The 19,629-nt window shown below is 36.6% G+C and overlaps 1 protein-coding gene across 5 annotated transcripts in view; it reads left to right on the top strand.

The window, feature by feature from the left end:
• DGKH (diacylglycerol kinase eta) overlaps window positions 1-19,629 on the top strand; it is a 169,590-nt gene that overhangs the window by 136,992 nt on the left and 12,969 nt on the right. For 3 of the 5 annotated variants that reach the window (XR_010079655.1, XM_063392161.1, XM_063392163.1), the window contains 11 exons: window positions 282-392; window positions 548-644; window positions 3,124-3,231; window positions 6,157-6,270; window positions 6,560-6,694; window positions 7,789-7,955; window positions 9,073-9,178; window positions 9,530-9,622; window positions 13,878-13,997; window positions 14,400-14,508; window positions 15,900-16,030. Coding sequence is in view for 4 of the 5 variants with exons in the window: in XM_063392161.1 (XP_063248231.1) it covers window positions 282-392; window positions 548-644; window positions 3,124-3,231; window positions 6,157-6,270; window positions 6,560-6,694; window positions 7,789-7,955; window positions 9,073-9,178; window positions 9,530-9,622; window positions 13,878-13,997; window positions 14,400-14,508; window positions 15,900-16,030 (1,291 nt within the window). In the remaining variant the exon portion in view is untranslated. The remainder of the gene's footprint in view (window positions 1-281; window positions 393-547; window positions 645-3,123; window positions 3,232-6,156; window positions 6,271-6,559; window positions 6,695-7,788; window positions 7,956-9,072; window positions 9,179-9,529; window positions 9,623-13,877; window positions 13,998-14,399; window positions 14,509-15,899; window positions 16,031-19,629) is intronic. The other 2 variants (XM_063392162.1, XM_063392164.1) reach the window with 1 other exon arrangement.

Here is a 19,629-nt window from a genome sequence, read left to right as displayed (position 1 = left end):
AAACAAGCTGGATTGTGCTGGTTTATTTATGAGTAGTGTGAATTTTTTGCAGCAGCTGAAAATAATGGGAGACATTTGCTCACTTATTCCTTGCTCATCTGGAGGAGGAGGACAGTAGTCTTTCAGAGTTAGGTTTTTCAGAGTTTACTCAGGAAGAGTCAGAGGAAAGATCTCTTGAAGTATGTTATTTCATATTCTGTTCTGTGACCAATCACAGTGTTGGTCAAAGTTGGAAAGGTTCTGTACAAATGTACACCTGATTTTCTCTTTTCCTCTAACAGGGAGGGATATTCAGAAAAATGTGTCATGAACAACTACTTTGGAATTGGGTTAGATGCAAAAATTTCACTAGAATTTAATAACAAGCGAGAAGAGCACCCTGAAAAATGCAGGTAATATAATTACTCTGTCAGTAACAGAGTCAAGATGTTTCCATTCTTTTCTTTTCTTTACTCTTTTATATAAATTTCTTAATTTTTTTTCTAAAAATACAAGACACAATAATTTGTGTATGTCAATATGTGGATCTTGTTTTGCCTGCTTTCAGAAGTCGGACGAAAAACATGATGTGGTATGGAGTTCTTGGCACAAAAGAGCTATTGCAGAGAACTTACAAGAACTTAGAACAAAAAGTTCAACTTGAGGTAAATTTTATTTATGGAGAGAGTTGCTGGCACAATGTGTAGTGAAGAATTAGTGCTTGTTTTTGAAACCTGTTATCGTTCTTATGTCAACCCAAGCTGACCTCACAGGCCCTGTGTGAAGATGTGCTATGTAAAACTTGGTTCTCCAAGTCATGCTTTTGAGTAAATTGTCAGTATTTTAAGATCACAGTATTATGTTTCTTATAATTACTGGGTTGAAAAAAGATAATAAATTGTGTAGGTGGGATACATTTCTTAATGTTCATTGTATCAAAAGACAGACCAGGTTTTAAGGTCAACTACAGAAATGACCATAAACTAAAGAGAAAAAAAGAGATAAGGAGTCTTATTACTTCAGGATCAATTTAAAATATCTGAAAGCTACCCATATAGGAAGAGCATGTAAATAGTAAAAAATTTCTGGCAAAAGAGAGGAGATTCTGAATGTGCATTATAGGAAGCCCAGCTACACCAGTAGAGATGTTCTCTAATAGCCACACAAAAAAAGCAAAATATTATTAAAGCAACAAGTTCCATTCTAAACATAGTTACTGTTTGGCTTTTAAGTTTTAACATAAAATCTGAGTCTTCTACATGGTACTGGCAACTTAAAGGAGATATAAATTATTCCCAAATGCAGAAAAAGATTACAGGATGGTTGCTGTTCTTTTCACCCAAAGAATATCTAAGGTGGATTTTGCCAGAGAACATACATCATTTCTCTTTTTATTTCATGCTAACTATTTCATGTAGAAGTTTATGGTATTTATATGAGGGTAACTTTTTAAGTTGAAAGAATTATTTTAGGTGACTGGAGCTCTTTCTCACTCTGAGATTTAGGTGGATTTTGTCTGTTAGCAGCAGATTGCTGTTAGCTAAGGATTGACTAATTATGAAGGCATTATGCTGTAGTTAGCAAATATAATGACAAGAGAGAATGTTATGTATACTGCAGATAGAATTCTAATTTAAGGATCTGTTGAACTGGATTCAAATAAGATTCAATAATACTGCTGGCCTTTCAATTTGTTTTTTTTTAATATTCCTGTAAGTAAGTCAGCAAGTAAAAACTTCACATTTACTGTTGTCTTGCATAACATTAGATATATTATGCCTGTATATTCAGACATTACAGGCAGACTTCTACTGTAATACAAATGCCTGTGCAGCATCTATGAATATCACATCATATTTTGGATACTGTCACATCTTGATTAAAATGTTACATTCTGTCTTGCTGCTAAGATTAAATCACAAAAAGAGAGCACTAAGCTTATTCTGGAAATAATTTGCATCTCTTTCTCCTCCTGATAAAGATGCTACAGATTTTGTCCTTATTTCTTTAGATTTTCATTTGTATAATTTTAAGATCCTTCTGTTGACTGGTAGTGTGCAGTCATCTAGCAATCTTCATTAAAGGCGGCTTGACCAGAACTTCATGGTCCATAAAGTGACACCTGGGTCCAGCATTTACAGCCTTGTGTGTCTAGCTTGCTTCAATTCCATGCCTGTGGCACTGCTGCAGGACTGCACTTTTGACTCCCAGTGGAATGGTTTGACATCACTGGGCTCCCCCCTGCAGGCAGTTGTACTGCTGTGAGTCAGGAGTGATTTCACTGATGTCTGTAAATCTCTCTTGGCCAAATGTGAGACTGATGTCACCCCATGATCGTGCTGAGCAGGACATGGAGTTGCTTATGTGTTTTGGGAGATAAAGGAGTAAGAAGGAAGAAGGACTGAACAGTCAGACAAAAGAGTGACCCCTTTACCTGCAGAATCAACAACTCCCAGGTACAGCCAGGGGGACACCTGCAGGGTCACTCCTAGGTTTGTCTTTGCACTTTTGGGAGGAGAGTGAAGTTATTTTTACAGGAAGTCAACAATACGTACAAACACAGACAGCTAACCACGTTTGTGACTATGCCAGAAATATTCCTGGATATTCTTGACACAACCACCCCCCAGTCCCCGCCCCTGGCTTAAATGGATTTTACTAAATAACAAGTCTGTTGCAATTTTGGGAATGCTGATATAGGATGGGAGACTAGTTACTGAATGTATAAATGAGTATTTTGTGATGTTCTTGGCAATCTTACTGTGTGCACTCAGGGAGATTGGTTTTCTTGCTGCAAAAAGATTTTTAATACTTGATGGACAGTCTAAGTGCATGAGAAATTTCATAACAAAGGATGTGAAAATGTTTCTTTCAAGACTCATGGAGCACCAATGCTGTAGATACTACACAGCATGTAGATCTACATATTTTTCACCTCTGCAAAAGTCAGTGTTAAGATTGGAAAGCTTTGTTTTAGAGGTGCTTCATTGCATGGAGGGAGTAGTCTTGTGCCTTGTGCCAGACCTCTTAATGACTCTGTCCTCCCCTGCCAGCTCTATTGAAGCTTCATGTGCTAAAAATTACTCTTTGCTGATTACTTTCATTGTATTATTTATGTACTGAAGGAGCTTTTATCCATTACAGTGTGACGGACAGTACATCCCCCTTCCAAGCCTGCAGGGCATAGCTGTGCTAAACATTCCCAGCTATGCTGGTGGGACTAATTTCTGGGGTGGAACCAAAGAAGATGATGTAAGTACCATTAAAGAGACTTAACCTTCTGGGCAAAACCAGCAATAAATATAATGAACTGCTCTTATCACTTGATAGTAGTAACATATAGTTTGGATAACAACTCTTATTTGAGGAGGCTGTTTCATTTCAAACTGTATTTTCTTGCTTTTTTTTTTAATTGAACATATATTCCATGATTTTTTACTGTCCATTATCTTCTGTCATGTCCATTCCAGCAAAATGTTCATAATAAAGCATAATGATTTCATTTTTTAAATGACTGTGTGAGTATTTTTAGAAACCAATTTTATAAACAGAGGTACAAGTAATTTCTCTCTATACTGTTTTACAGATGCCTGTAGATAAGGTTTCTCAAAGCATAGATTCCTCTCTTTGCTATAGTCTAACAAGCAAGGTACACAGGATAATCACTCAAAGTTTATACCTTAATTTTTCTCCTGTTCTTCAAACAGCTTTGCTGTGAGGGATGGTGATTCAGAAAATGAAGACTAATGCATTTAGTGACTGATAATTTTGGGGGGATAGTAAACTTGTTTTTGAATATTATTATCACGGAACCTTTATAATTCTATAAGGTTCCTTTTTCCCCTTCTTCCTTTCAACTCCTAGAAACATTTGAAGAAACATTTGGGATCCACATGGATCCCTACATGCCTTACAACCTGGAACAATGTTCCTGCCCTTATCCACTTCACTCACAGTGCACCAACTGTAATTACTAGCAGATTATTCTAATCTTCATGTCCTGATTTAGTGTGTGATGTTTGAATCGGCTAAAACTGTCGTTCCAAACTGGCTTGTGATTTTGGTATAGACAATCCAAGACTTTTTTGCCAAAAAGTTTTAGGTTTCTTATGAATTATCTTTTCATTTTTTAATACATACATACAAACATATCTATATATAACATATGTAGCTGAATATATTATAATATCTATTGTATATAGTTGTGTTTGTATTATATAGTACACGTATAATTGCATATGTATGTATATATGTTTTATATATGTGTATATATAGGTATATATATGTGTGTATATATATATGTGTGTGTGTGTGTGTGTGTGTGTATATATATACATATATATATATATAAATGAAAAAATAAATGTAGACATGTTTTAGTGTCCCTTTCTTATTTTTGGTATATGTCAGAGGATGGAAATTCTGTTTATATTTGGCAATGGATATCTAAAGCTTTTATATATGTTCCATGTTTATAGTCAGAACTTGAAAGCTGCTCTAACATCTGCTCAGGAGTTTATTATTCTCCCTGGACTGCTTCACTGAGGGAGAAGATCTGTCCCAGCTTTCATACTGCTACACAGCAAATATGTGTCCTGGAGCAGTTTTACTGATATTATTAGTCTTCTAGTGAGCAGATGTGCCAGCAGAGCGACGCATTTGTTCTGGACAAAGTTAGGAGCATGATTCACTGCTTCAGTGCCATCTTGGATGACTCTTCATCAAGCGGTGGTGGTCTGAAGTGCTGTTGGTTCTGCTTGTCTGGACAAATGAAAGACATTACCTTGACAGCTCTGACTATTGCTGAAACATTAGCAGTGAGCCAAGCAGGGAATCTGCACCCTGACTGGCTTGAGCGTGGCTTCTTAAGGCATGTTATTTTGGTGTCCACAAGAGAGGCTGGAAAAATGCCCTGCAACAGGAAAGGAGTCAGTTTGAATGTTGATCCACAGAGATTGGTTTGCCTTTAGAAAAAAAAAATGAGAAAAAAGAGATTGGTTTTCAGTACAGATATTACTGGTGGAGAGACACAGCAGAAGACTGGGTTGAGTTTTTCCTGTTGTTTTGCTGAAATGGCAACACAAAATAGATTAAATTTTACATCTACTTTTTCTTAACACATGCCAGAACTAGCCCTGTAAATGTCAGTTACTGATCAAGAACTCTCCACAGTTTTTCTCATGGAATGGCAGAATCACCATCTTGGTTCAAGATGTTCATATATTCCTGTGAAAAATGGAAAAAAATTCCATGGAAACTGGAAAAAAAAAATCAGATGGAGATTTCTGGGATTTTCTCCAGTCTGATCTCAGGTGTTCCTGATGCAGTTTACTGTGCCTGAGGTGCCAACTGAGGGAGTCCAAGTACTGCTCAGAGAGGCGATCTCTCTACCCATTACTGGAGTGATTTCTCCTGCTGATTTTTCCCTCTCATTGCTCCCTATTGCATATCGAGATGAAATGGCCAAGCCTCAAGAGACCTTAGCATGATATCACCTGCCAGTCCCAGCTGAAGTCCAGCCTGAGATCTGTCCTGTGCCTGAGTTCCCCAGCAGCACACCAGGTGGGGAGACTTCCTGCGCTTTGTGTGAGCGTGTGGAAATTCAGAGCTTTGGCTGCACAGAAGGACATTTGTTCCATACAGAAGTGATTTTCCTCTTTACAGTGGACAATTATACACAGCACAAACAAGATTGTCTTCAGTATCAAAGCTGTGTTAAACAAAGCAGAGCATGGACTCGGATGTTGGTTTCCAGAGAATTCAGAATATAAACAGATAAGCACTTCTGAGAAGAAATGGAAAGCATTTATCTCTCTTACCTTCAAGAACCTCTTAGATATTAAGTTCATTAACCAAGCAAAGACTTCAATAGGCCTTTCATCTTGCCTTGAAAAACATTTTTTAATCTTCATGCTGAAACATGGCATCCTTCCTATATAAGGATATGCCTTGTCATTCAAATATTTGAAATTGTGTCAGCATTGCTGTTTTAAATGACATTTGCCTGTTGTCTGTGGTATCTTACTCCTATGACTTTAGAGAACAATGTAGTTATTCCACAGTAAAGAAGCTAGAGCATTTAAATGTTGAAAACAAATCTGTAAACGAGTCTGTGTTTCATTGCAATATAAGCACTGGATTTGCCATCAAAAATGGAATACTTTCTTTTCCTCACAGATATTTGGAGCTCCGTCGTTTGATGATAAAATCTTAGAAGTTGTTGCTGTATTTGGCAGCATGCAGATGGCAGTGTCCAGAGTCATCAAACTGCAGCACCACAGGATAGCTCAGGTTTGTTGCTTACTTGCAAGCATGCAGGATGGTTGGCAGCAGTCTGGGATTCTGGCAAGTGGTGGGACTCTTGATGACCACCACCCTATACATTAATAAAGCACTGACATTGTTTTGCTTTTAGTGGGTAGCAAATTGTCTTCAATGATGAATGAAGTATAGGAGAGCTTAATTCCTGAGACAGTTCTGGAGAGAAGCCACAGCTCCTCATAATCAACAGATTACAGGTGGCCTGTCAGTCTCACCAGTATTTATTGCCCTGTTAAATTACGTGTTTGTTCTTTTCCAGTGCCGCTCAGTAAAGATCACCATACTTGGTGATGAAGGGGTTCCAGTGCAAGTCGATGGAGAGGCATGGATCCAGCCCCCAGGAGTTATTAAGATCATACATAAAAACAGAGCTCAGATGCTAACACGAGACAGAGTACGTTGCAGAAAGAGCTGCCATTGCTAACATTTGTTTCTGTAATAATTTGTTTCAGTTATAACATGAGCAAAACAGTACTTATAAAAATGTTTTATAGCTATTTATATAATTCATACAGTTACTTACAGTGATATAATTTCTATAATGAGTCAGAGAATTATTATTTTGTATAAGTGGCAAAGCTTTGATAACTTTTTAATTTTTTTTATTAGTGCTATTCCTATATTCCTATTAATATATAGTAAGAAGGGTCAACATTTTATTTATTCCTCCCTCCCCCCGCTTCTACTGTTTCTTTCTTTTTCTCTAGGTGTGTTATACCAGTCACATATTGAAAATTTTGTCATAGTTGCATAAATAGCAAAGTTTTATACTGTCCATTTTCCAGAATGCAGATTTTTCTCTCTGTCCTACCAATCCTCCTTCTCCCCCATGAGCCAGTCTCAGACAGGAGAGACACAAGTACAGCCTAGTCACAAAGCCACTGGAGAGTTCATGCTTGTCTAGGACTATTGTGTGAAAGGTACAACTGCCCCTCAGTTCTCCATCCAGTTGCTGGATCCTGAATTTAGGGTGGAGTTAAGGTAGAATTTGAACTCTATTTTAGTGTATTTGGGTTTTTTTCTCCACCATTTTTAATGTTTGAATTCTGTGTCAGTGTTGAATTTCAGTCTTACTATCCACACAAAATGTGCTTGCTTTAGAGAATCACAAAATTCTAGAATTATTTAGGTTTGAAAATACGTCTGAAATCCTTGAGTCCAACCATTATCACTGTGTCTGTGTTCTTATTGGTTTGGAAGACACATTTTGAAGATCATGGGGAGGAGAAAGAGTACAAGCTTTTAGAAGTGACTTATTCTCTATACTAAGTTTTTAAAACTTCAGGTGTAAAATTATTATTTAATCAGGTAATATTATTTATATAAAACTAAATCAAGCACTTGTGTATTTGTTAAATTAGTTTTAACTAAAAAAATCTAATCTTTAAAATAAATTTTAGATTTATGTGAAATGTAAAATTAATTTTTTTAGTGAGTAAGAATACTCCCAAGTGCTGTGAATTGAAAATATAATTCATTTTTGATTAGGCCTTTGAAAACACGCTGAAGTCTTGGGAGGACAAACAGAAGTATGATTCCTGCAAACCTGTTATTCGATCTCCCTTGTACCCTCAGCAAGCTGTTGAGTTGGCTACAGAAGAAGAAGTTGCACAGATCCAGTTGTGCTCACAAGCTGCAGAAGAACTTATTACCAGGTACAGCAAAATTAATAAGTTGGATTGGCAACCTAGGCACCAAGACTGAATTATTAATCCGAATTCATACAGAGACTTAGCAGTGTACATTTTTCCTGGTTTTTGATTAAAGTTTTGTTGCCACTGTATCAGCTGGTTTTTTTCTAATTTAAGGATTTTATTTTATTTTTAAGGTTCAACTTCTTTTTGTGTCCTTTGCCTATGTGTTTTTTAAAAATTTATTTATGTTTTTGTTGGTTTTTTTTCTTGTAAAAACTGTCTTTCTGAAGTAGCAACAGAAATGGAAAACTGGAAAGCTTCTTTGCAAAAACTGAAGCTTCTCTTTTTATGACAAAGCAAAAATATAATTGGTAATTATTGGAAAAAACCCTTTAGAAGTCTACACTAGAAGTCAGCACGATGGACACTGCAGTCATTCATATGGGCTGAAATAAAGAAAAGCTTCTTTTAAAAAATTGGAACTTTTTATAAAGCTGCTAATTATTTTATCATAACAACTGATTAGCATCAAAATCACCAATAATATAAGAGAGGATGAGTTACATACTCTCTTTATACTGTAGTCATGGACAAATAATTTAGTTTATCAGTTACCCAAAGTGAAGCTTAGCCAAAACATCTTAAAAACTTTACTGTTCTAGAAATGGTCTGGAGGTTGTAGCTACAGCTGGACCTCCCATAGTCCTAAATGATTGCAGCCAATTTTCATGCCACATCTGAAGGATATGCCTTGTGAAATAGGTGTAAGGGTTTTTAAGGTAATTTCAAATAAGTTATTGCAATGTGCTAGAGTTTTCCTCTATAGTTTACTTGAATTAATAGGACCAACATTTTTGGTCTTTTTTTCTTGTATAACATTAGTGTTCTAAGAAAAATAAATATCTCAGTATTTTTAGCATAATAAATAATCTGTAAGATGGATACAATTTCTATGAGGTTTCCATATTGCTTGAAGAGGTACCTGTGTTTTAATTTATGTTATAAAGGACTATAATTTTCTAAGTGTTTCGTGAAATTAGTTCTTGTGTATTTCCTCATCTGATGAGGTTGCATACTCAAGAATTATTCTTTAAAGAAATTAAGAAATATTATTTTCCTTTTTAAATATTTTTTGTAGGATCTGTGAAGCAGCAAAAGTACATGGCCTCTTGGAGCAGGAGCTCGCTCATGCTGTTAATGCATGTTCACATGCATTAAATAAAGCCAACCCAAGGTTTCCTGAGGTAAAGAAGAACAGACATTTATGTAAATAAGCTATAAAATCTGGGTGCACAAGCTTGTGGCAAGGGGGGTCTATTGTACTCCCTGTCCCCATTTGAAAACAAGTTGGATGAGACAGCAGAAGATGCAATTTCTGCATTCACCAGTATCTGCCCCACCTGGTACTGTGCAGGTATATCCTCAGGGAGGGTGGAGGCATGACAAAGGCTGAACCAGATCTGTTACTACATAAAGGTCAATTTCTGTGGATGCTTTCACATAAATTTGCATAAATATCTAACCTAAATTGACACATGCTAGTAAATATGTTCGTTGCATCCCTTCAAAGGATGTTTATGCTTCTTATTTCCCAGAGCCTTACCAGAAACACTGCCATGGAGATAGCTGTCAATGTGAAGGCCTTACACAACGAAACAGAATCTCTGCTCGTAGGAAGAGTTCCTTTGGTAAGGCCACAAAGCACGTGGGTTTATTCCTTCATTCTGATCATCTGTGATTTGTTCTGTGCTGATTTTTGTAAATTGGTGACAAAGTGAAGACACGCTGCAGGAAATTCTGCAAGGTTGATAGGAGAAGATTACACTGCCTTTGTCATTGGATCAGAATGAGTTTTGAAATCTTCTCTTAGGCTGGCATACATCTTAGCTCACTTCAGACAGCCAAGTCATTGTGTGGACTCTTCTTGGTAATAATCAGTGGAGAAAAATAGGTATCCCTGTGAGGTTGATTCATACTCAGTTATCTTGGAGACCTATGTTAGAAAAAGATGATTTATCTTCTGGAGTGTAGTGTTTAAGTGAACTTCTGGAGAACTATGTGTCCATCCTCAGAGTTTAAGGAGAGCCTGGGGTGAGAGCTGTTTTAACTCATACAGTCAACTTCTACAGACCTAATCTGGGCAAGTAAATATTACTCTTGTTCTAATACCTGTCAGGAGTTATTTTACAATATTTAACTGGTAAGTATTTAATAAATGGTACTTAATGGTACTTGAAGTCTTTGCATCTTCTTTGGCAAGTGTTTGTGCCTAAAACGTTGAAGATTTCTCAGCAATTGTATCTGGATGTGTAACTAGAAAATTTCTTTATTGACACTGTGAAGAGAAGAAAGATGTCAGATTTTCTATTCTGGTCCAGTTTTACATTAAGAAGATACTCAGCAAGAGCAGTTACATTTTTCTTTAGATTCAAAACCAGATTTATTACTAACTTGTTTATATAAGTGGTGAAATTAAAAATGGATATTAATAGGAATAGTTTCATTTAGCTGAGTTAGGATATAAAACTTACTGCAGGTTCAAATACCTTTTTAAACAAGTGATAAATGGTATGAGTGTTTTTGAGTAAACTAAAAATGAATATAGTCTAAAGGCTAACAATTTAAGTTATAGAAATAGTCAAAGATTAGGTTCACATGTTTTATTTAAGTGTTTTCAAAGGGAAAGTTATTTCAGTAGATGTTTTTTATCCAAGAAGAGGGAAAAAAATATCTGCTGTTTTTTCTCAAATTGCTATTGCTAATCCCATATATTTCAGATTTAGTGAGGAATTAAAATAGAAATTTTTTAAAAAATTTAAATTGTTTCACAAAAGTAATTAGAAGAAAACATTTAAGTTGGTGATACCATTGTAGAACTGGTGAACTTTATTGAGATGGTTTGGAAATAATGTTATTATGGAAACCTTCCCATTGAAACATGATCTTTTCTGCAGCAGGTTGTGATCTCATTGTGTTGTTGAACTGGCCCTTGTTCAGGCTCCAAACCTTCATTTGATTCATTTTTCCATTTCTGAATTTTTACATGTTGTACTTCTGCTTCTCATTATGGTTGTACAAATGTCTTCATGAGGCTACATTAGGCCCTTTTTAAAATAAAAAGGCTGTTTGGAAGGCACCAGGATAATATTCCAGAGGTGTCTATTATGCTCATTTGACATCGTGCTCACGTAGAACAATATTTCACAGTCACAGTAACAAAGCACCCTGGTTAACCTTACTGCCACGTATTTTGTAAATGCTGAAGTCACCTGTATGTTGGTCCCTCATTCTATTAAAACAAAGAGATTAAGTGTAAGATGTTGCTTGATGCATCAGCCACTCCCATCATAAACTGTTCTCCTAAGGATCTTTCTCCTCTGACAACGACAGACATTCTTTCTTTCATATCTTCCTCTAATTTTTTTTGGCATTTTCACTTCTCCCACATCTCTCTTTCCTGTGATCAAAGCTCCTGAGAACAGTAAACTCATGTCTTTGGTGCTTATACTACTTGGTTCAACCCCAGCCAGCAGCTAAACTAGGACACTTGGTAAACTGCTTCTTTGGTTGCCATTTACTGGCTATTGAGTTTTGCATTACAAAAATTCTTACTCTTAAAATTTCTCTTCCTGAGGAAGAGAAATAAACTGCAAATAAGCATAAAACAAGTCTGTGGTTCCTTCCAGCTCCTGTAAGAACTATGATTAACAAAGTTCATACAACAGTAGGAGCATTAAATCACAACAAATGGTAAAATACTATTTTTAGTGAAATGATAACAACATAGGATCACAGAATGACTTGAGGTGGATGTGACCTTAAAATATCTTCTAGTTCCAATTCCCCTGCCAGGGGCAGGGACATGTTCTGCGAGACCAGGCTGCTCAAGATGGGACAATAAAACTGATTTGTGGAATCTCTCAGATGCTTATGGCTGGAATATAGCTTGGAAAAAAATTAAAAGTACTATAATTTGCCTAGATACTTTCCAAACATACTGTTTCCATTTTTTAATTTAAAAAAGCATTTCCAGTCTGGAACAGAGTACAGTTTTCAAATGCATTAAAGAAAAAGTATGACAGATTGTTTCATTTAAACGGATAAAATTATCTAAACTCACTGAAATAAATTTTTTTCATATAAAAAATTTAAATAGAGAAGGAATTGAAAAATCCTCTATTTTTGTTTCTTCATTCATAGTGTGAATTTTTATCTTGGAAATAAGATTTTCCAGGATGCTGTAGGAGGGGAATTTGCTCTGAATTGCTGATTCTTTCTGTACCAGAATTATTATTTTGGATTTATTTCAGGAGCACCATCCGATGAGCAATTTTTGTCCCCACGCAAAGTGTTTTCTTCTGAGAATCAAGCAATTAGATAATTACATGTTTAGAAAGACAGAATTCTTTGCTTCATTCTTTTATAGAAAATAGATGAATTGAGTAATTTCTCAGAAATGAAAACACAAGAAAAGTTGTAACTTCTTCAAAGAAAAGCAACTCTTTCCCTGTGCTCCAAATTAAAGGATCTGATCAAATGGACAAAAAAAAAAAAAAAAAAAGAAGAAAGAAAAAAAAAGAAAAAAAGAAAAAGATAATTCAAAAGAAAGATCAAAGTCTACTTATGGACATTGAATTCTCTGAGCCTTAGCGGAGAAAATAACATGATAGCAAAGTGAGCATGTATTTCCAATATCACTATACATGACAATAAGATCTTACCAAAGATGGTCTCTTGAAAGATGGGAACATATGCAGACTACTGAAGCAAAGGAAAGACATTTTTGTTAGGTAGGATAGAGATTTGTAATTTATCACCAAACTCCAACAATATCAAAACCTTTTTCCAGCACTAGTGATCCAAGATTTTCTTACAACTCCATTTAAAAAATGCGTTCACTAAGATGTTACACAATTCGATCTTTTCAGAAGGATAATCTGCACTGCTTTAGGACTGCTTTTACTTTAAAGAGAGAAATAGATGTTCAGACTGTGTTGTTGATGATTCCAAGCAACTTGGTCTAGGATTCAACTTTTTACCTCAAAATGGTGTTTCAGCAATCACAGATGAGCTCAAAGCAGCTTTTCAAGGGAACAGCTGCCTGCCTTAACCTCTTCCACACAGGTTCTCTCACACAACAGCTGCAGAACAGTTTTCAGACTGGAGTTTTAAAGGAAACAGGTATCTCTGTAGGGTTCTCAAAGTCATAATAAAACCAAGTTCACATGCAATGTCAAGTCGCAATGTTTTACACAGCCACCACTTTCTTTTTCCCTTTGGCTTTTACAATGTCCTTGCCTTTTTGTTTCGTGCCAGGGAGTTCTTTCCGCCCTCAGCCAGCAGCAGTGCCTATTGCTCTGTCTCACCTATTTTGAACTGGTAGTGCAGGTATCATATCACCACTGGAAGACCTTTGGGAATGGAAATCTTCAGCAAGATGCATTTCTTTTTTCTTGAACATGAGAGAGTGTTCTACCATCTGAACACATTTGCAAAAAATAACTCAGGCTTATTACCATCTACTCAATTTTTTTACACCACTTTTCGTACAAAGATTTTTCAGCCACTTGCTCTTCTCAGCAGGTGTTCTCTCCCTTCTGTTGGTGGTTTCCATTTCCAGTGTGTCCTTGTATTGGTGTTATCAGATAACTCTTGCTCTGTAAAGACTCAGGAGTGTAGTGAAGGATGCCCAAATGCTTTGCACCAAAAGTCTCAGCTGTCTCAGTCATCCCTTTGTGATTGGGACCCTACTAAATGTAGTAGGAGGGTGGTCTCGCACATATCTGAAGGAAAGTCTAAATTTGGAAGATTGTTTGGCTTCACCATTTGTTGATGCTCACCATGAAGTAGTCATCTGTTTGTGTGTGGTAACAAGATATGTAGACTTTAATGTTTAACCTCATGAAACTGAAAGTCCTATTTTTTTGGCCTGTTTATAAACAGCAGTTAGAGGCTCCCCATGAAGAACTGTTGTCTGATGCTTTGCACAGTGTGGAAACAGAGTTGAGAAAACTTGCTGAGATTCCTTGGCTTTACTATGTTTTTCAACCAAATGATGATGAGGTAAGTTTGATTGATACATTCTGATTTTAACTGAACTTAATTTTCTTTTCATAGGGAAAAGTAAATTTCAATTTTTCGTGGTCTCTTGAGGCACTTTCAGTAGTGATGCTGAATCATTTCTGTCTGCTGTGAACAACCTTCTAAGCTTAGTGCTTTTTTTTGGTGTTTTATTCCCTTTTGTGAATGTAAAGGTTTTGATTGATAAATAAATAAATGAAATATATATATTTATGTTATATTTAATAATTCAAACATGTATAGAGTTAAATCCTGACATTATTCTTTACAGAAGTAAATTTGGGTCTTACCTTTTGAGATGAACTTTGAATTACCATCACAAGCATATAATTTAACTGTTGTTTTCTTTTAATTAAAGGTAACTATGCCTCTTTTCTCATGCAGGATCCCCCTCTGGATTATGCTAAAAGAAACAATAGAAGTACAGTGTTTCGTATAGTGCCAAAGTTTAAAAAAGAAAAAATTCAGAAGCATAAGACCAGCCCTCAGCCTGGTATGTGTTTTGAAATTGCAAGGAAAGTAGTAGCATTTACAGTAAATGTGATTTTATGTGATTTTTTTGGTAAGAGGTGACATGACTTATCTAAGACTGAAGTCAAAGTGGAAAACACCTCAGCTAACTGGCATCTTCATTAGGATAAATATTTCTTTCAGTGCATTTAGAAAGTATTCAATAGGAGCCCAATACTCCCAAGTGAACCAAAGAACTACTGTAAAAATATTTTAAAAGTTTTATCAGGCAACAGGATCTGTCTTTGCTGGTGGTTACATTTGATTTACTCATAGCCATACAAGCTGTGGGTAAACACACTGTTTCCCTGTGAAGCTCCAAGCTGTGAAGCTTCAGGTTTTTCAGGTTAGTTTCAGGTGTGAAATAACTTTTATCACACTGGTTTTAATTAACCAGTTATTCTTAAATTTTGGGTGGGTTACAGGTTCAGTATGTGAGACAGATCAAACAAAAAATCATGATAGTCAATACTGTTTTTTTAATTAGAAGCTGAACAAACTCCACCCTCCTCTCTTCCTATTTTTATTCATGAACTTACTTCCTTAAGATTATGTCCAGGACATAATCTGCAATTAGATGGTCCTAAAACTCTTTCTATGTCTTTATTTTTTAAATGAACGGTTGATCACAATCTGCAGAATCTTGCAGTTGTAGATCAGAATTTAAGTTTATGATTAGATATCAGATTTCTCTTCATTATTAAGTGAAGCAATCAGCATTGAAGGAAGTTGCAAAATTATAGCAATAAGTAGCATAACTATTTTTTTAATATATGTGGTCTTAATGGGACTAATGTGGGCAACTAACCTTAGAGAACAATGTTTTACGGAGAGCTTCTTAATGGCCTGTGTAACACAGTAGCTTAAGGAGTACTTTTCATCTTAATTAAGAATGCTAGAATCTGTTAATTAAAACTGGACTTGCTTGCTGCCATTGCTATATTTGAGGTATGGTTGCTATTTTAATTTTACATGTTAATTAGTTTTTGAAGGCTTCTTCCCTCCCTGGATGACTACTAATAAATTAATGGCATAAAGCAGAACAACATTAGACTTTGCGTCACTGATCCTAAGCTGGTTTAATGTGAATTTGTTGGGACATGAGGTTTTAAAGGCTTTACTGGAGTAAAGCTGAAAGCATGGCTGCAAAGCAAAGAACCCCGACTTTGTTTAGATACTTTCTTGTGTTAACTGCTAACCTGTAACCTGCATGTAAAAAGGAAATTGTCAGTTTTTGTGGAAAAGACACCTCTAACCTTTCCCTTTGCTAGCACGGCAATTCTACTCTGTTTTCCACTCTCTTTGGCCTAACCTTTGCTTGTGATGCATTTGAGCATGTAGAAATTAAGGGGGTTTTGCTCTTAACTTTGGTAGTTCAAAAATGGGGCACAGATGAAGTTGCTGCTTGGCTGGATCTGCTCAGTTTGGGAGAGTACAAAGAAATCTTCATCAGCCATGACATCCGAGGCTCTGAGCTTTTACATCTGGAAAGGCGAGATCTTAAGGTATTTCCTTTGTGCTACTTTTCTGCTATTGACCATTTTCTTTGACAAAACAAGAACCAACTTTTCTTCTTTCCCTGCACTTGTCATTGCTTGTAGCTTGGCTTACACTGTGCAAATATGCAATAAACTAATATGCGCTGTCCTTGGGCCTGACTTTCTGAAGTGCTGACTTGAACTCACAACTGAGAATATCTGTGTTATCCAAAATTTCCTTTTTTTTTTTCTTTTTTCTCTTTATGTAGAATGATAGTGTTGCAGTTTATGTCAGAAGGCATAGGAGAAGCACATTTGATATCTCTTGGTATCTGTGTAATATTATGTTTTCTTCAAGAGTTCACTGTTCCTGTGAAACATAACCAGTACGGATCAGTTGATGGTGGTCATAGTAATTTTGAATCTATCTCCTGCAGGGGCTGATCTGCTCCACATGATTTATTGTGTATATATTGGATATAGTGGGTGTGAGAGAGATAAGCAGCTTAATAAATTGCAGTATTTGGCTTACATGGAGTTAGTGTTTTGTGTCAAAATAGGTTTTCTCATTGGTGACTGATCTCTGATTTTGGCTGTATAGATCGTATTTTATTTCGACTCCAAAATTGGAGTTTTTCCATTGAGGTCAGATAGATACGTTTTGCAGGGAGAAATGTTACCCTGCAGTTTCAGGCTGTCATTTGAGCTTTCTGGTCCTTTTCAGAAATGACTTAAGTACATCCATTATATGTAATAGCGGCTATATCTTTGGGGATTCATTAAATTACTTTTTCCAGGAACTTGGTAGTAATGAGTTCTTGGTAATGGGTTTTGCAACGGCTTTTAGCACGTAAGAGAGGAAATAGGATATTGTATAAATGGCAAACATTTACATGTAGGGTGCAAGTCATTGCTCTAGCCACAGTGCAGGAGTCTCCAGGTAGAGACAATATGTTCATACAAATGTGTTATTTTATGTGCAGTTTTTTATATAGTGTGAAACCTTGGTGTTATAAGGTAGTGTTTGCATTGTGTGACTGTTGCAGTAGAACGCAGCTGCTGAAAATAGCTGTGTTTGAGATAATCTGTTTGCTGTTGTGTATTATTTTACTCTTTGGTATTAGATTGCCTAAGCTTCTTTCCATGGAAGTTAAATTCCTTTCTTTCAGGATAGTTTCTGACAGGGAGGGACAGTTTCAGGACAGTTCCTCCCTGCAAAAATTTAGAAATAGATTGTCCAAGCAATCCATCACAGTGTTCCAGTGATGGATGTTGCAAGTCCCTGTTCTAAATGGGTGCTCAACAAACTTAAAATTCAACTGAGAAACTTCGCATCACACAATGTATAGGTTTGCTAAAATGTTAAGAAAATTTTAAAAGTCCAACTTGTTGGAATAAATGATGGTGGGTAAGATCAGTGTTAAACTGCACATGGCTTCTGGCCATGCCTTATTTCTCATAATAACCAAGAGGACTGGCACTTAAACCAAGTAAGTATCTGCAGCAGGGTAATTATGAACCAGTTATCCCTGTTGCTAAGGCTCATGCTGGTTCAGTGTAAATAAAATCCCATCACAAAGGTCTATGCTATGAAATATCTAAAGGCTTGTCTTAGAGGGCCTACAGAGAGCCTGCTGTCTCCTCTATCCAGTGCTGCCTGGAGACATATAGGATGAAGAGTTGCTGTACACAAGTTGCCAAGGGTATGTTCCAAGCTAACCAAAATCTTGCTCCAGAATCTCCCCATGTGCTCATTGGCAGATGCTGAGAGCTTCCAAATCAATGCTGTTCATAAGCTAGGCCAGGCTTTTGGCCAGGCAGGGCTTGCACTCTGTGTAGCAGCACTGAACTGAGGCAGCACAGTTTAGTGCTCCTCCTGCTGATTACAGCCATGGTCTCTGCAGGGAGCCAATTAAGGATGGCTCAGGCAGCCTGCAGTTTTCTGCCAGTGACCTGAATTGGTGTCAAGATGTATAATGTGGTACTTGGGAAATGAGGAACACGTCACAAGCTGCCCTGTGAATCTTTCCTCCCTGTGGCTATCAAGGCGTGCAGATGAGCCTTCAGTGCTCTTGCAAGCTGTACTCTGCCTACAGCCCCATCTCCACTGCAAGGCTTATGCTTCCTGACAAGCTAAAGGAGATCACCATTGATTCATGAGCTCCTAACTCATGCACAATACATTTACCTCTATTACCTTTCACGTCTGCAGCAGGAAAAATTGCTGCCTGTTTTAATTGAATCCTCTGAGCCCACCTTTCTTTCTGTGGTCAAAAGTAGAGATAAAAAGCAGTATGGAGAAGGATTTGATGAAACACTCTACCTTTGCACGCATCGCTGGAACAAACTGATATGCTGACAGAAGAATTGGGCACTTCTAATTATATTTCTGCATAGCTTGTGGATCCCATTCTCAGGGAACTCTGTGTGGCAACTGGCAAATAAAGAACCAGAATACCTCCTTCCACCCAGTCCTTGCAGTAATGACCTTTCTCCAGCCTCTTATGTCTGATTTCTTTTAGGGGGATCTTAGAAATTTGCACTCACATGACTTGCTTTTGGTTGATGAATGACTGGGCAGTGAATTGTGAATTATTCTGTAGCAACTGTAGAAAGAAGACTTGGTGTGACTTTTTTTTTTTTTAACCTCATCATTTTACAAGCAAACTTATTGAAAAGTAGACCGATGTTTCTGAAATAAATATTGGCATTCTTAGCATTGATAACCATGCTACTATGCATGCAACTTAGTCATAATCAGAACTGCAACACATTTGGTAGGTCAAGGGGATGACTCCTCCTTAAAGATCCATAGCAAGCTTGCTTTCCTTAGAGAAAGGCTTTCCATGCCACAGATCAACTTGATAAGCAGTGCCAGTGAAACTAAATCTGTGCTAAAGACTGCGACACTTCACCCCTGTGTTTTGCAGTAGCATGTTTTGAAAAAGTTCTCTTATGGAAAAAGTTTTGTAAGATTTGTTAGATTTCAGACATGCTAAATGACTTTTTACACTGGGGATGTGAGTAGGGTAGATTTCACATTTGGAAGATATTATTAAGGGGTTCTTATATAAATTGTTTTCTAGTGGTGGTACATTTAGCCAAAAAATAACCAGGAAATGGCACAGTGGTTAGGAAGAGCAGGAGAAGAGATGATACCGTAGTTCTAAGGCCATATCTAGGAAAAAAGAAAGGCTGTTTTTTTCCTCAGACTTTGGCTAGAGTTTCTTCTTCAAAACAGTAGTTTAGTCAGATTGAATTTTTGTTAACTAGATATCAATTAGATATGAACAGATTATGTACCTATGCATGCACAAATATGCAGAGATATTTGAGGATCTTGTTCTTTGAGTGATGCATGGTATGCTGAAGTAGCAGATCCTTTTAGTCTGAGATGAGAGAATTTCAGCAAACTTTTCTGCATGAGCAGTAAACTAAGAATACCAGATAGCATCTAATGGCATGACTGTATAAATTCTAGTTTCAACCAAACCAAAAACTATTCTAAAAGCATAAAAATTCTGAGTTGTTGGCTATGTTTTTTTTCCCCCTGGAACTATAGCAGAAAGGGGCCCCCAAAATTTTTGATAGGCTCTTGAGCCTTGATGTTCTGATACACATTACAG

The sequence above is a fragment of the Prinia subflava genome, chromosome 3 (assembly GCF_021018805.1).
Source record: "Prinia subflava isolate CZ2003 ecotype Zambia chromosome 3, Cam_Psub_1.2, whole genome shotgun sequence".
In the NCBI taxonomy this organism is placed as follows: Eukaryota; Metazoa; Chordata; class Aves; order Passeriformes; family Cisticolidae; genus Prinia; species Prinia subflava.
The sequence above is the reverse complement of the archived record's forward strand: the minus strand, read 5'-3'. Positions and strand labels throughout refer to the sequence as shown.